The sequence below is a fragment of the Triturus cristatus genome, chromosome 7 (assembly GCF_964204655.1).
Source record: "Triturus cristatus chromosome 7, aTriCri1.1, whole genome shotgun sequence".
Taxonomy (NCBI): Eukaryota; Metazoa; Chordata; class Amphibia; order Caudata; family Salamandridae; genus Triturus; species Triturus cristatus.
This window is the reverse complement of record NC_140590.1, coordinates 1,190,961,511-1,190,977,750: the sequence shown is the minus strand read 5'-3', so window position 1 is coordinate 1,190,977,750 and position 16,240 is coordinate 1,190,961,511. Positions and strand designations below refer to the sequence as shown.

Genomic DNA, 16,240 nt, shown 5'->3' with positions numbered 1-16,240 from the left:
AAAACAGACTTGAAAACGAAAGTGCGGGGCACGGGGCAGGCCAAGCCCAGCATGCCGCTGTTGTTCACTTCGTACCCGGGCACCTCACCAACTCGAGACCGGGACCTAGGCAATAGCAGGCCGCAAACTTCTGAAGGCAACCATTCGGGTTCCCGGCGTCCGATCAGAATTCGGAAAACGGGTGGCACCTCAGCGCGAATGCATCAGCAAAAGCCCGTCAAATTTAGCAGGATTTAGTCAGGATAGATGTGGGAGGTTGCGGAGGCCCTCGAGAGCCGTAAGCCTATGCGGCCATCTTGGTTGCGCGCTAGGCTCCTCCTATTTTTCTTATTCTTAAGTTTCAAATCTTTATAGATTTCTACAGAAATGTTTTGAAAAACCATAACAGTATCAATGTTACTGGAAAGTTTGTCCAAGCAGACTTTTATATGATGGTTGTTTTTTACGACTATATTTTCCATGAAAGTTATAGGATTGACACCTGTCCACTTGATAGAAATCCCATTTTCACCTTGTGTTCAAATATCAGTTGCAGAGACACGTGACTTTAAAATGTGATATAAACTGGAGTTCAACATTAGCAAGAGGGGATGAGGACTACTAAACAGACTAAGCTGTATAAAACATTTGTCGACAAAAGGCCTGCTATTCCTTGATATTAAGAAATGATCAATACATGAAGACGACCTGGTCCCCATATATGTATATTCAATGTGGACTCCATCATGGACACCCAGCTTCATGACTTCTAAGTTATATTTATACCACACATGATTAATTGTTTCACCGTAGGAATTGTGTGGAAAATTAGCAATATGGTCACCTAATTCATCTTCATGACCAAGTTGGTTCCCTGTTGAAAGTTTACATAATTCATTATCAAAATCGCCACCCCAAATCAATACATACTCACCCCCCCAATCTCTTCAAAAAGTTATCCAGCTCTATCTCCAGTGTTGTGATTATCCCATATTATTGAAAATGTTATTATAGAAATTAATCACTACGATATTTTGCTTTCCCTTAAAACTAAAGAGTAGAAACTGGAAGTACTGTGAATTAGTAAACATTTTCATTATGGTCAGCTGGGAGGTCACCGATATTAATACTGCTAAACTCCACTCGCCTTCCCAGCCTTTGAAGGGATTGCTTTGGTAAAAATGTTTTTTAAACCATTAATAAAAAGGCTTCTATAAGCCATGTTTCCTGAATTAAAATCAATGAACAATTCTGTATGCTATTAAGCCATAATGTGTCATGCAATTTATTTTTGACCCGCTGCGACATTATACGACATAATTTGCAGAGATTCAGCCAGTGAACAACTAGTTGGATCAATGTCGATGAGGCCACTGGAAAGTGTGGAGTCAATGCAAACACCTGGTAGCGTAACTTCTACTGGCGCTACCTCAATACGAATAGGGGAATTAAAGGTTTACCTTCATTCAATTGTGGTGTTTCTACACAAGCTGTTTCTATTGGGGTAATCAAAAGCCTGCTCGTAATATTACTGCCGTCCATTTGTACTACTTTTTGACTCAGTCTATTGACCTCACTACAGCGTCTTAGGGGAGCAAACCTTTTCAGCATAGATTGTATCATTTCATTAATAGTACTATGTTGAGCTCTACTGATTGGATAGGGTTGCTTGATTCTAGGTCTATAGAAATACCCAAGAGGTACTGCAGTAATGGCAGCATTTGGACGATCACATGGCCAGCTATGTTTTGTTAAAACTTCTTCCAATAAACAGCCCACCATTTCAGGATGACAAAAGTTTACAAGACGTATCCATATTACCCACCCAACTCACTCTTCTTAACATTATTTCCTGGGATAAAAGCCTAGTGCTACATCTAGTATTAGTGGAAAGCAAATGTTAAACACTATTTTTCAACGATTCCCAAGGTTCTATGTAATTGTCAGGCAATTTAGGCATATTCTTTAAAACAATAACATAGGGTGTAGCCTGGGGGCAAACTAAGACAATCACCCTGATGCTTCTTGGGTTGTTGGTAGCCCTCAGTTGCTAATTTATGTTTGGAACAATTTCGTGAGCTGCCATTCGTCCCTTTAGCAACGGAGCATGATGAAGATATGCCAGATATTCCCTCTGTTTGTTTTACAGATAATTTATCAGTGTCAACCATCTCTGTTTCGACTACTTGACTTTGGTCGGATTGTAACTTCTTGTCAGAATTTCTACTAAACATATTTTTAGGACCCTTTTGTGGCAGTAAGTCTGCAATCAGCTCCATTAATTGGGTAATGTCTTTTTGCACTAGTTTTATTTCAGTCATGGCACGCCTTTCAATAGTATCAATTTTCCCGTGTAATTTTTTGAAAAGAGTGTCGATACCTTGCATATAAGATGATGGCTCCCCATGACCCACCCAATTTCCATCCTGTTTTGTACTTTTCCCTTCTTTTGGTTTAGTTTTCTGGAGACTAGTCTTCACAGGTGCTATATGCGGTTTACACCTTTTGGCAGGTGGTGAAGTCAAATCAGGTACATCTGATGCCGTTGAAATTTCCTGAGGAGTTGTTAATACACAGGGACACAGTTTAGTTGGAGGATCTAACTTAGGGATATTAGGGCTATTGTCCTTTGGACTAATACTCCTGCCGCTACAATTTATTGGATCTTGTTCTTCCATCTCGGATCCAAAACTGTTTTCACTATCATAATCCTCTGTGGTTGTCTTCAGGGCCGTCTTAGTAGCTGCCAATTGCTCTTCTACTCGTACAATTTCACTGTTTATGATTCCCATGGCTCTTTTGAGGTAATTTGTAATAAGTACAGTTTTACCAACGGGCTTCCCCCTACTTGTAGCTAGTTTTCTTGTCCCCATTTCTAAAAAGCACTTCAATCCAACAAATAAAAGGATGATTTGCCTTCTTACCAATGTGCTTATCTTCAGATTTTAAAGGCCAAGAGATGTGGCCCAGCCCAGCCTCGTTCGGTCTCAGACGGGCCCGCCCTTGGCCCGGGCACACACGTGCGCGCGCGGCCCACACTGCGGGAGACCTTGCCACTATTTGAGCACCTACGGGCGCTCTCCTCGACGTTGGTGGTGTGCGCACCGAGTAGGCTGCTGTGGAGATTTAGTCTGGTCCAACTCACGGGACCGGGACCAGGAAAGAGACCGGCAATCCGATGTGGCGGGCTTAGCGGGCTTGTGACACACTGGAACAAAATGTTCAAAGGCTCCCCATTAAGCATTTATTTATTTAACTTCCCACCCTATAACCCTACAAACCCAAAAAACCAACACCTAAATTATAACTTTTTAAAAAAAAAATTTACACAATTTACATACTTAATAATCAAATAATTAATATTAATGAAAAGAAAATCTAAATTAACTTCCCACCCGGTACCCCTCAAACCTCAACTCGCTACACTATAAATTACTATTTTACAATTACATTTAAAATATAAATAACTTAAAATTACGAACTATATTTAAAAATATTAACAATTACACAAACAATATAAAAAATATACAAATTAAATATTTAAACACAAAGAAACTTAGAAAACAATGTCTTACCTAAAAAAATAAAATGTATTTTTGTCAACGACATTCTTGCACGCAATATTTCGTTTTCATGATAATAAAAACTCAATATTTATGCAACTTGATATTTTTAACTCAATATTTTGTCCGAATACCACCTTCTAATATGCCCAAACGGCTTTACAAAGACCTCGCTATGTGGCTTACCAGTGGTCGGTAGAGGACAATAATCCCCCCTCTTGCTTGCTATAATAGGAGATCTGGAAACTAAAAATCAGTAACTGATAGCTTGTATAAATTCTCAAAACATAATTTGGGGGCAAAATTAGTTTAGTGAAAAAGGGAAACTGGAGGAAGGCCTACATAAACTTCCTGACTTGTCTAACAGGAGAGCATCTCATGGAGACATCGATCATCTCAACTGGAAGCCAAACCAGGAGCATCAGAAGCTGTCTTCCTTGGCAGCAATATATGAAAGACAGTCTTTCCATTGTCTGATGTCTATGTTGAAAGGAACATTTGCTGTAGCTAATACATTAAAGAATGGGTTAGATTCAAGTCATAGGTTAAATGAAGAATTGAACAGATTTCCTCAACACAGATATCAGCTACATTGAGAACCAAGAGCATACCTGGAAAGTTGAGGCAAGGGCTTGACCGACTGAGTAATTGTACAGAGCAGAGCCCGGAAATCCAGGTTGATATTCAGGGAAAAAAAACTTTTTCCTGTGCCTTATGTTCTTTATGTGCTTAAAACTAACTTAACAATCAGTATCTGGCACCACAAACAAGCATTTGCAATGCAATAGGTCTCGCATTAGTAAAAGTTTGAGCTTTTGGCGTTGCAAATAATAATGCAACACCAATAGCTCAAATTTTTAGTAATGCGAGGCCTATTGCCAACAGACAGCTACACAATAAAATAACGATGAACACAAAAATCACTCTCAATAGAAAGCAACAAGCTCCAGACTCCAATGCCAAACAATTGCTTAACCTCAGGGTGACGGGGTGCCAGGTCGAACATTCGCAAAATGTTTCAGTTACTCTCTCCATCTCGACGGCAGGATACAGTATTGTTGCATAATAACAAAATAATTAATCATAAATAATTTGTAAAACGTGAAAACTTGTGCCGTGGTTGCGTTGAAAGGTGGGCCAGGCGTTCCTCCAGTGATTGCGGCCTTCAAATGCACAGGATGTCTTTTTAATTCAACTGCTGATTAATATATTTAAATTCAATTAAAGAAACGAAACAAAAAGCTGAATGCTGGCAGTACTGACCCAGCCTGAATCGCCCGGGGACGCGTGTAGGTTTCCAATAAATTTTTGTTCCATTTACTGCTGCGCTGTGAAAGGCGTTAACGAAGGGGTTGTGTGGTGCCCGAGGCGGATTCTTAGATCTTAATCATAAAAGCCTTACGCACGCACACCCAGATTGACTTAGATAGAGTGGCACAAACATCCATGCCCATGCACTTTTAAAGAAATATACAAACCCGCACACTCAGCTAGAAGGGAATTCACACACAAAGGCGGCCAAAAAGATTACATTATGGACTTGGCCCATTTAGAGGTGCTGGCAATCGTAAAATCGACCGAAAATTATGTTTTTACTAAATGTAAATGCAGGTACGTAGCTTCAGATGGGCTGTTTGGGCGGGACACCCCCTTATGATTTCTCAGTCCGGTCATGCTGCGAATTGCCATGCCAGGGTGCAAGGCGAGCGATCAATGGGCAGGTACCGCCGCCATGGCACCTCATTTACGAAGAGTCAAGAGAACAGTTAATGCAATTTACAACCAGCTCTGATAATATGAAAAGACAAGCGTGACCAAGGCGGACCGCACTGAAAGCGGACCACGCTGAAAATAAAGATACACAATACCATCACAAAACACATGCCAGCAGGGGGAGGAGAGGCTGTCAGGCCGGGGGCACCCACCTTCCTGCGCAGCCGCAGCTGGCCGGTAAGGATTGCCAGCAGGGTGGGGTCAGGCTCCTTCACACTCACGCACACATGCCAGCACGGGGTGTCAGGCCGATCACGTGCACATGCCAGCAGGGGGTGTCAGGCTTGTCCACACTCACTCACACATGCCAGCAGGGGGGGTGTCGGGCTCGTTCCAACTCACTCACACATGCCAGCAGGGGGGTGCCAGGCTCGTTCACACTCACTCACTCACACATGCCGGCAGGGGTGTGCCAGGCTCGTTCACACTCACTCACACATGCCAGCAGGGGTGTTCCAGGCTCGTTCACACTCACACATGCCAGCAGGGGGTGTCCGGCCGATCACTCTCACATGCCAGGAGGGGGTGGGGAGGGTGTCTGCCGCGGGCACCCACCTTCCTGCGCAGCCTCAGCTGGCCGGTAAGGATCGCCAGCAGGAGCATCTTGAGCAGCAGTGTGTTCTCCATCGTCGTGGCCGTGCGAGGGCTGCTCTCTGCCGAGGGTCACCGAGCAGTGCGTGGCTGCGCTGGGAAGAGGCACTAGGTAGTCAAATGGGGGAGGAAGGTGACTCAAAGGGCAGGGAGTAAGACAAAAGGGGGTCGAAGAGGAGGCAGGGAGAGGAGGGGAGAGAGCTGCAAGGGAGGAAGAGAGGGGGCCTCAACGGGCGGGAGAACCTGAGCGTGGGCTGAAACGCCGGAGGGAGGGAAAGCGAAAGCACGCCATGCGCGCGTTAAGGGATACGCATGCACTGGCTGAGGGCGGCTGGTGCGTGTGTGTTTGTTGGCGCAGGGGGCGTAGAACTCGGCGAAGCAGGCGCTGCAGGAGTTCAGCAGGTGAGAGCAGGCCGAGTCGGAGTACAAGATGACCAGCGGATCTTCCCGGGAGTACATGCCGGCCCAGCGACTGCGAAATATTCGTTGTTGCTTTGAATTGCGCTTGCATTAGTGGTTTGCCTACCAGGCACTAGGACCGGGGGCTCATGCCGATATGTTTAGCTGCCCGGGGACTGCCCCAGGGTAGCCAGCGATGGGGGTGGCTGGCCCGCTTTGGATTACACTCGGGCAAGACTGCCCGCGAGTTCTCTCCTCGCTTCCCCCTTCAGCCAGACCGGGTTTCCTGACAGCCGGGATCACAGATCCTTTATCCTGTCCCTAGGGGGGGTGATAGCGCGACGGCCTAGGGGTGCAAGGCACACTACACGCGTTGTGTAGAGCAACACAACATAATGGCTAGAGCGTGGGACTTTGAAGCTGGGGAATCCAGTTCGAGTCTCGGCACCGACCCTCAAACATCCGGTGATTCTGGGCAAATCGCCTAGCTCCCAGCACTAAAAAGGAATGGGCCCGCTTGTTTACGCTTGAATGAAGAAGGCAGTATAGGGCGCCTTGAGCACCAACCCTCCCGTTCGCTATTAGCGGATGTAGCGCGGCATGTAGTATGACGGAGCACGCATAAGGCTCGAACCTGTTAATATGTACACATTGAAATGGCGCAAGGGGCGCGAGCACTGGAGTTCGAGGGCTAGGTAATTACCGCAGCATGTGGGTACCAAGGTACAGGTGGCGCAGGTCCATCGTACCTCTCTGGTGTGGTTCTTGTATTTTTACCGCTGCGCCATAGCCTTAGTTCAGGAATTGAGAGGGGCCCGAGTCTTTATGAGCGCGTTCACAAAGAAACTACTGCCTCGAGCCTAATTAACACGGCACCAAGCACCAGCTGTACACGTTACATGCAAGCGCCAAAAGCCCTGCGGATGCCCAAATGCTGCGTTTTTAACGAGTGAATGTTCACGAAAGTGAAACTGCATGCTGACTTGCGAGGGAAGGGGGACAGGAGATGTGCACGCCGCGTGGCTGTAAGCGCGTACACCAACTCAAATCCGCCAAGAGCCTGCGCGTGCCCATCTCCTGTCCCACTTCCGAGGCAAGTCAGCAACAATAGATCTCGCTGGCGACAGCGCTTCGCGCTGCGTTCGCCAGGCGAGACCTAAAAAGGACACTACTTTCATATACCATATATGTCTCCAGCTGCGGATTTCAGTCTCACACTTTCAGATGTTATGTACTACCCACAGCACACACTGAAAGCTGCAGGAGTGTGCATAAAGAATATCAAGCAAACCAAACTGTTATCTAGTTATCTATTTTTTTTTTGTAACACAGAAGATTTTTGTTGCATTTTCTATTTGAATAGAAGGTTGTCAGTATTCTAAACTAAGACATAAAGGCCTCCAAAACCAAACTATTTATAACAAAAAATGTAAACTTTTATTGTGAGGTGTACTCAAATCTTTACATCGTTTGGATTTAAACATTTAGAATATAAAAACGTTTTAGTGAAAAAAGAAATCTCATTTTGGAGGTAGTTCAACTTGAAAAACCATGTGTTAGCTTCCTTCATATCTTAGTAATTTAGCATCCAAATCCAGTTAAAAACAACATAGTTTGCTTTTCTGACAAGCTTAATCATTCAATGTGGATACTAAAATGGCCTTTGAGTCTTAGAAACTTCAAAGAATACACTACTTGCAATCTGATTCCTGGAGTGAGATAATTATCATAGCATATAGTAGACATTCTTTCAAAACAAACATACTCCAGTCCTCAAATCTCAAGTGCAATCCTGCAAATCTACCATTACATAAAGTACATCACAGATGGTTACTCAAGTTCTTTCTGCCTCCACCTCTCCTTCAGATTAGTGTGAAAACATTATGGAAAAACTGCATCAAAGGATTCTCTTAAGAATATGAAATGTGCGGGAATAATAATAAAGGATGGAACATGTTATGGCGACAGATATGACAGAACTTCAATTTTCTATGACATTTGCAGCGATCTTCTCATATTCCACTGAATAGTCCAGAAGCAGAATTTAGAAAACAAGAACTAAACAAATTGACTGCACCAGTTGATGGTATGATGAAGACTCATTGTGTGTCAGCTTTGTAGACACAGCTGTCTTTCCTCGGGACTTCACCATAGCTGTGCAAAGTTAAAGCGAACCTTGAGGAGATATCGCATGTGGACCTGATTGGAATTGTACACTATATATTCATTGTAGTTCAATGTGTAACCATTGGGATTCACCACACCAGTCTCCTTGGCAGGGCCAAGAGGCACTGTTACACCATTCCTGTAGGAAACACAAAGAAATGAGTTATTAAAAAATAAATGTGAAATGTTTCCTTACAGTGCAAAGTGTAAAGAGATTTTACATTTGCAACATGGTGTTAATACAGATAAAGGTTGGGTACTACAACACTTTGAACTTCTCACAAGGCCTAGCACTGTGCAAACTGACAATGGCTGCAGAAATCCTCCATTTTCTTCACAGGCCTGAACCAGACTTTTGTAAAGCAGATTTTACATGCCTTAAAATTGATGTGCATGTCTTACAGCAATTCTGCAACGCTGCTTAAGAAAAGATCTACAATTCAACAGAGAAATGGCACAGCAAAATACATTTCACAGTAAGAGACACTCGTAACTACAGCCCCGGCAGTGTGGCCTAGCAGAAGGTGGAGAATCAAAAACCTAAAAGGTAGCAAGACAAAATGGGCCAGGAAAGCTCATGAAATGAGTTAATATAGTCTTATCATGGAAGTGAGGTGGCCTGGGCAAGCCCAAGAGGAATTGAGCCACTAATACAAAGAAAATAATTCTTCTTCAGAGCCTAAATCTACCTGCTTGCTAACTAATGAGCAAGTATGTGCTGGTTGGCAGCTGTTCAGATAAGTAACACTGAAGGCCCGCGTTCACAATGGAATCTAATGATAATTATTGATGCTTATACACATGAGGAATGGGCAGTGCCATTCTTTAGATTTCATACTTTTAGCAAGTGGCACTGTTGGGTTTGGCCCTTAGCTGTTTATCAATCATTCAGCAACTTGCCTTGCCCTGTGGTATTGCTGCACTTTCTGGCTGTTGCTTTAATGACCATTGCAACATGAAAACCAGGCATGCGCGATGTGTAAACTGGTACCATGCATTTCTAGTGCCCGTTTTGGAATCTCCTGGCACAACACCAACTCCCAGGACATTATCTTCTTGAGTATGGGTATCTGTGCCGGTCATGGAGACTTCACATTCCTTTGCTGTCCTATTGGACCAGGCTAAGGCTGCACAGAATGTCCATGTGCTGTCTTGATCTATCCTGTTGACACTGTGGGGCAAGTAGTATGAGGCTGCTGGAGAGCTGGGTAGGTGCTTTCATCTGGAAACTGCACCAGAGATGTGGAGTAGGCCACAATCAGCCATGCAAGGTCGCTACAGCAGTGCAACATGCTGAGTGCTGCTAGAGTGGCAGTCTCACCAGGTGCTTTATAAAACATAATATATGTACAAATAAAGATAAAAACACATTACTCTAGATCCCTTCATAATTCACACTTTATCTAAAAGACTATGGTCTTTATCCCCCGAGTTGTACGATATTTTCATTCCTTTTATCAGATCCCAACTAATAATGTACACAATGACTCAGCAATGTAAGGGCCAGGGATATCAGCTAGTTTTTTTTATTGTGTCAAGCTCTTAGACGTAATACTGTATGAAATGTGATGTACAAGGCTTACCACTTTATCCCAGCATACCTACAGTAAGGAATATGCTACTTACCAGTATCCATCTGTTCTTGCCATATAGAGCTGCAGATCTATACACTTTTGCATAGATCGCCATCTGGTGTTGGGCCCGGATGTTTGCAGTTTGTTTTTCCTCTTGGAAAGACTTTGGAAGTCACGAGGTCGGTGACTCCTCCCTTGGTTCGTATTGCGCATGGGCTTCGGCTCCATCTTCAGATTGTTTTTCGCCAGCAGGGAAAGATGGAGCGTAGTAATAATAGTGAAGAAACCCATGTGTGTTGTATCTAAATAAGATAGACTGGAACAGATACAGGTAGCCGGGGAGGCGGGTGGGCGTGTGTAGATTTGCAGCTCTACATGCCAAGAACAGATGCATACTGGTAAGTAGCATATTCCGTTCGAGGCATATGAGCTGCAGATTACACACTTTTGCATAGACTATATAGCAGTACCCAACTCTAGCGGCGACCACCGGTATCTGTTGCAGTGGTTTGAAATAGTGTTTTTAGTACACCCTGGCCCACACTAGCTTGTTGCTTGATTTGCACATTTACACAGTAATGTTTAGTGAAAGTGTGCGGTGTTGACCATGTTGCTGCTTTGCAGATATCATCTAATGGGATGTTCCCTAGAAAAGCCATAGAAGCCCCTATCTTTCGTGTAGAGTGGGCTTTAGGGGGAACAGATAGCGTTCGTTTTGCCTTGTGGTAGCAAATCTGTATGCATTTTACAATCCACCTAGCTTCCCCTGATTTAGAGATGGGGTTGCCTTTATGTGGTGGAGAGAAAGAGAAACAGTTGTTTGGTCTTTCTGAAAGGTTGTATTCTCTGGATATAGTAAAGTAAGGCCCTTTTAACATCCAGCGTGTGTAGAGCCCTTTCTGCAACAGTTTGCGGTTGCGAGAAAAAAAACGGTAATTCAAACGATTGGTTTAGATGGAAGGGGGAAATGACTTTGGGTAGGAATTTTGGGTTGGTACGGAGGACAACCTTGTTTTGGTGCATTTGGAGAAAAGGTTCTTGTATAGTGAGTGCTTGTATCTCACTGACCCTTCTAAGGGAAGTGATGGCTACAAGAAAAGCTGTTTTCCATGTGAGAAATTGCAGTTCACATTTATGCAAAGGTTCGAAAGGCGGTCCCATTAGCCTTGTGAGAACTATATTTAAGTTCCACACAGGTGAGGGTGGAAATCTGGGGGGAATTATTCGTTTGAGGCCTTCCATGAAGGCTTTAATGGCAGGCACTCTGAAGAGTGATAGGTGCTGTCTGTTTTGTAGGTAAGCTGCAATTGCTGCGAGGTGTAGCCGAATGGATGTATATTCTAGGTTACACTTTTGTACATGTAGTAAGTAGCATACGATGTGCTGTATAGATACGTCTAGAGGGTTGATTGTGTTGTTATGGCAATAAACAACAAATCTTTTCCACTTTGCTGCGTAGCAGGCTCTAGTGGTAGGGCGTCTAGCTTCTCTGATGACATTCATACAGTCAGGGGGAAGGTTAAGGTATCCGAATTCTAGGATCTCAGGAGCCAGATCGCAAGGTTGAGCTGAGCTGGGTCCGGGTGTCTGATCTCTCCATGGTTCTGGGTTAGGAGGCATGGTGAGAGGTGCAACTTTTGGTGTGGCACTACCGAGAGTTCCAGCAGCGTGGTGTACCACGGTTGTCTGGCCCATGTTGGAGCTACCAGGATGAGCGTGAGGGAGTGCTGTTGTAGCTTTCGTACCACTAATGGAATTAGTGGGAGAGGTGGAAAGGTGTACGCATATTTGCCTGACCAGTTCATCCATATCGCATTGCCTTTGGACAATGGGTGTGGGTATCTGGCGGCGAAGCTTGTTTTTGAATGTAGTACATGGCCGTCATGTTGTCTGTGCGAATAAGGACTGCCTTGCCTAAAATTTGCGTGTGAAAGGATTTTAGGGCTAGAAAGATTGCCAGTAACTCCAGATGGTTGATGTGGAGTAACTTTTGTTGCGGCGTCCATGTGCCCTGTACTGTGAGGTGTAATAAATGAGCTCCCCAGCCGGAGAGCGATGCGTCTGTTAGGATTATTTGTGGAACCGGGTCCAGGAACGGTCGACCTCTGGAAAGATTTGTGGTGTTCCACCACTGCAGAGAGCGATGGGTGCGACCGTCTACCAACACCAGATCTGTCAGTTACCCCTGGGCCTGGTTCCATTGGTGCGCTAAGCACTCTTGGAGTGGACGCATCTGGAGTCTTGCATGAGGCACTATGAAAATGCAAGAGGCCATCATCCCTATTAGTTGCATAAACACTCTTGCTGGGAGAGAGTGTTGAGGTATGAATCTTTGACGCAAAGCCTGAATGCTTGCAAACCTGGCAGGATTGGGGTAGGCTATGGCTTTTGAGGTGTCGATGGTGGCACCGAGGTATTGCTTTGTGTGGGATGGTATTAGCTGGGACTTTTGGTGGTTCACCGTGAAACCTAGCTGGTGAAGTAGTTGGATTGTAGTGGCGGTGTGATGTACACATTGGTTGTAGGACGTGGCTTTTATTAGCCAGTCGTCCAAATATGGGAAGACGTTAATGTGCTGTCTTCTGAGGTGTGCCGCCACTACCGCTAGGCACTTGGTGAATACCCTTGGTGCTGTTGTGACCCCGAATGGGAGCACCTTGAACTGGTAGTGTTGCCCGTCCACTACAAATCTGAGGTACTTTCTGTGAGCATGGTGTACCGGAATGTGAAAGTATGCGTCTTTCAAGTCCAGTGTGGTGAGAAAGTCGTTGTGGGAGATGGGCGGAAGTACCTTTTGAAGGGTTACCATGTGAAAATGGTCCGAATGTATGTAAGTGTTTAGAGGCCTGAGATCTAAAATAGGTCGTAGAGTCTTTGTCTCTTTTTGGTATCAGAAAATATAGGGAGTAGACCCCTAAATTTTGCTCGGGGACTTGTTCTATGGCATGTTTTTGTAGGAGGGAGATTACCTCCTGTTTTAGTAACGTGGAATGTTCTTGTGACATTGGGCGTTGCCTGGGTGGAATGTTTGGGGGGGGGGGGGTAGATGTTAATTCTAGGCAGTACCCTGAACAAATAATTTGGGTCACCCATCTGTCTGAGGTGATGGTCTCCCAGACGTGAAGGAAATTTTGTAGCCTGCCCCCGACCGGAGTGGGATGGTCTGGAGGGAGCAGGGGGAAGTCATTGGGTAGGCGGTGTGGCAGAGCGGGCGGTATTTGTTTTGCCTCTGCCTTTATTGTTATTGCCCCTATAGCCGCCTCTTTGATAACCCCTTGTGAAGGTGGATTGAGCAGGGGATTTGTAGGAAGTGGACGTGCTATCTGAGGAGTAGCCTCTGGTGGTACCCCCGAAAGAAAGAGCGGCGAAAGGAGCGTCTAGGAGGGTGTGACTGCAGGGCTCCCATAGATTTCGCCGTATCCGTGTCCTTCTTCATTTTCTCGAGGGCCTCATCTACCTTTGGACCGAATAGATGTTCTTGGTCAAAGGGATGATTTAGAATGGAGGCCTGTACCTCAGGCTTAAAGCCTGAAACTCTGAGCCAAGCATGGCGACGGAGGAGGACACTAGTGTTAATGGCCCTGGAGGCTGTGTCTGCTGAGTCTAAGGCACATCGTATAGAGGTGTTAGTTATAGTTTTACCCTCTTGAATTAATTCATTGGCCCTATTTCCGTATTTTTCTGGGAGATGGTGCATGATGGTTTCTAACTCATCATAATGCGCTCTGTCGTATCTGGCCAATAGCGCCTGAGTGTTGGCGATACGTCATATATTGGCTGCCTGTGACGCAGTGCGCTTTCCTGACGCGTCTAGTAGCTTTGACTCCTTGTCAGGTGGTGGTGCTTCGCCTGACGCCTGGGAGTTTGACCTCTTCCGTGCAGTGGAAACCACTAGGGAATCCAGTGGCGCCGGCCCTTTGATATAGGCAGGATCTGTGGGGGCAGCTTTGGAAACGGCCCACTCCCACTCCGCAGGGCGGTGGTGGACCCTTCCCAAACACACTGGGGTAGCTTGGCTCGAGTGGTCAGGAATCAGGCACAGTGCTAAGCATACAATATACCCATACAATAACCATGCGTGCATCCGTTCCAAAAACGACTCTACACCGTAAAAATTATGAAAATATGTTTTCTTTATCTTTCTTTTCTTAGTTGCTGATTGGGAAAATGAATAACAATCACAATATATACATTTCAAATAGTGCAGGTCAAATAAATATTTGCTGTTTGCTGAAATAAATAGGGGTGATTATAAATAACAGGGCATAAATACAAGTGCAATATATACAGACAATTAAATACTTTGAGGTAATAAATACTGTATCAATAAATACTGTCCCAATAAATACTGTACACTAACAAGTCCTGTGGACCTAGAAATTCAGTGCAGCAATAAATAGATAAGACCTTAATAAATACAGTATCCCCAATAAATAATTAGCAGTATACAATAACACTCCTGTAATCAGATGACACTTCACTTCTGCAGGGCTGAATTGGCCCAGGCACAGCTTGTAGGGTGTGAAAGGCTTGAGGGGTACTACTCCCTGGCTGAGGCAAAGGCTGAGGCCTAAACTGAGGTAGATCAAAAGGGGGGAAATTCCAATGCCCTGGCTTCCCTCTCCACAGAACCTCTCTAGGATAGTCCCAGTTCACCCCAGGCACAGTCCGGTGGGTTTCAGCACCTCCCTAGCCCCTTAGAGTAGTCTCTCAGGTCTCCACAGGGCCTTAGGCGCCCTCTACTCCACTTACTGCCCTTTTCTGATGCTCCGACGCCGCTGGAGTCGTGTCGACGCCGTGAGGCGGTTCCGGTTCGGTCTCGGCGGCCTCGGCACAGTGTCAGTTCTTTGACGACGCCGGTAGGCGGTTCCGGTCCGATGTCGGTGGCCTCGGTTCGACCTCTACCTTCGATTCGACGGCGTCGGGCAGTCTCCACACAATGTCGACTTCGGCGGCTCCGGTCCGATGGCGCACTCGGCTCCGATGACGTCGGCCGGCCTGGCCTCGCTGTCGACTTCCGGCGACTCCGGGGTGCGATCCTCACCCCCGACCTCCGGTGTTTCTCCTCACAGGTTCCGGGCGACTCCGGAGTGCGATCCTCACTCCCGACCTCCGGTGCTCCTCTACCTCGGTCTCCGACGACTCCGGAGGGCTGACTTCACCCTTCCGATGACGCCGCTCGCTCGACCTCGGTTCACCTCCTTCTCGACCCTTGGTATTCCACTCGACCTCCGCCGGCGCCCTCTTTACGACCTCAGGCGGCTCCGGGTACGACGTCTGCTACCTCAGTCAGCGCCGCTTCTCCACCTCGGGCTCCAGGTCTTCGGCTACTCGACGCCAGGCTCCAGGGAAACCAACTCTCAGGTCAGAGTCTTGCTATTTTCTTAGTTCTAAGGCCTGTTCCTGCTGTCCAGGTCCTTAGGATGGTTTTCTTCTTTCTTCTTCCCACACAGGGCTATAGGCTGGGATCCATCAGCTGGGACAAGTATCAAGGGTGGGTTTATGGACCCCACTCCAGGCACAAGTTTCCACCCCTGCTGCTTCACTCCTTCCTCCTTCGCTGTAGTGCTCCTCTCTCCTCACCAGTCAGGTGCCAACTGCCAGCTCCAACTGCCAACTGCCTCTCTTATCCTCCCAACATTCTAAACGGTTTCCAACTGTCACACAGTTCTGGAATCTTCAGGAAGGTTCTGGAAGGTGCTGGTAGGTTCCAGTGGATGCTGGTGATGTCATAGAAGGCCACCATTTTGTGCTTCAGGCCCTCAGACAGAAGTATTCAGGGGTAGCCAAAATGGCTCCCTGAATCTGTAGCAACACGAAAAAGTCTGGTGGTTCCCAAAAAAAAGGAAAAAGTCAAACAGGGATTGAGGCAAAAGTGGGACAAAATAAATAATGATGAGGAGGGACCACCCAAAGGGCTGACAGGTCTAACACGCGTCCCCCCCAGCTGAAAGTGGGGAGAGCTACCCAACCCCTTGGGAGTTCTCATCACTAAGGCGGAAATACCTTGAGAGACCGTCTGCATTGGCGTGGTCCACTCCAGGCCGATGTTCCACCTGAAAGTCCATCCCCTGTAGGGAAATAGACCACCTCAACAACTTGGGATTCTCCCCCTTCATTTGCATCAGCCAACGAAGGGGTCGGTGGTCGGTCTGAACCAGGAAGTGCGAGCCAAACAGGTATGGCCGCAACTTC

At 46.1% G+C, this 16,240-nt stretch overlaps 1 protein-coding gene across 3 annotated transcripts in view; it reads right to left on the bottom strand.

The window, feature by feature from the left end:
• Window positions 1-7,719: 7,719 nt before the first annotated feature.
• Window positions 7,720-16,240, bottom strand: part of PARP2 (poly(ADP-ribose) polymerase 2) — a 402,899-nt gene continuing 394,378 nt past the window's right edge. For all 3 annotated transcript variants that reach the window (XM_085618532.1, XM_085618533.1, XM_085618534.1), the window contains one exon: window positions 7,720-8,610. In XM_085618532.1, coding sequence (XP_085474658.1) covers window positions 8,451-8,610 — 160 coding nt within the window. In that variant the 3' untranslated portion in view covers window positions 7,720-8,450. The remainder of the gene's footprint in view (window positions 8,611-16,240) is intronic.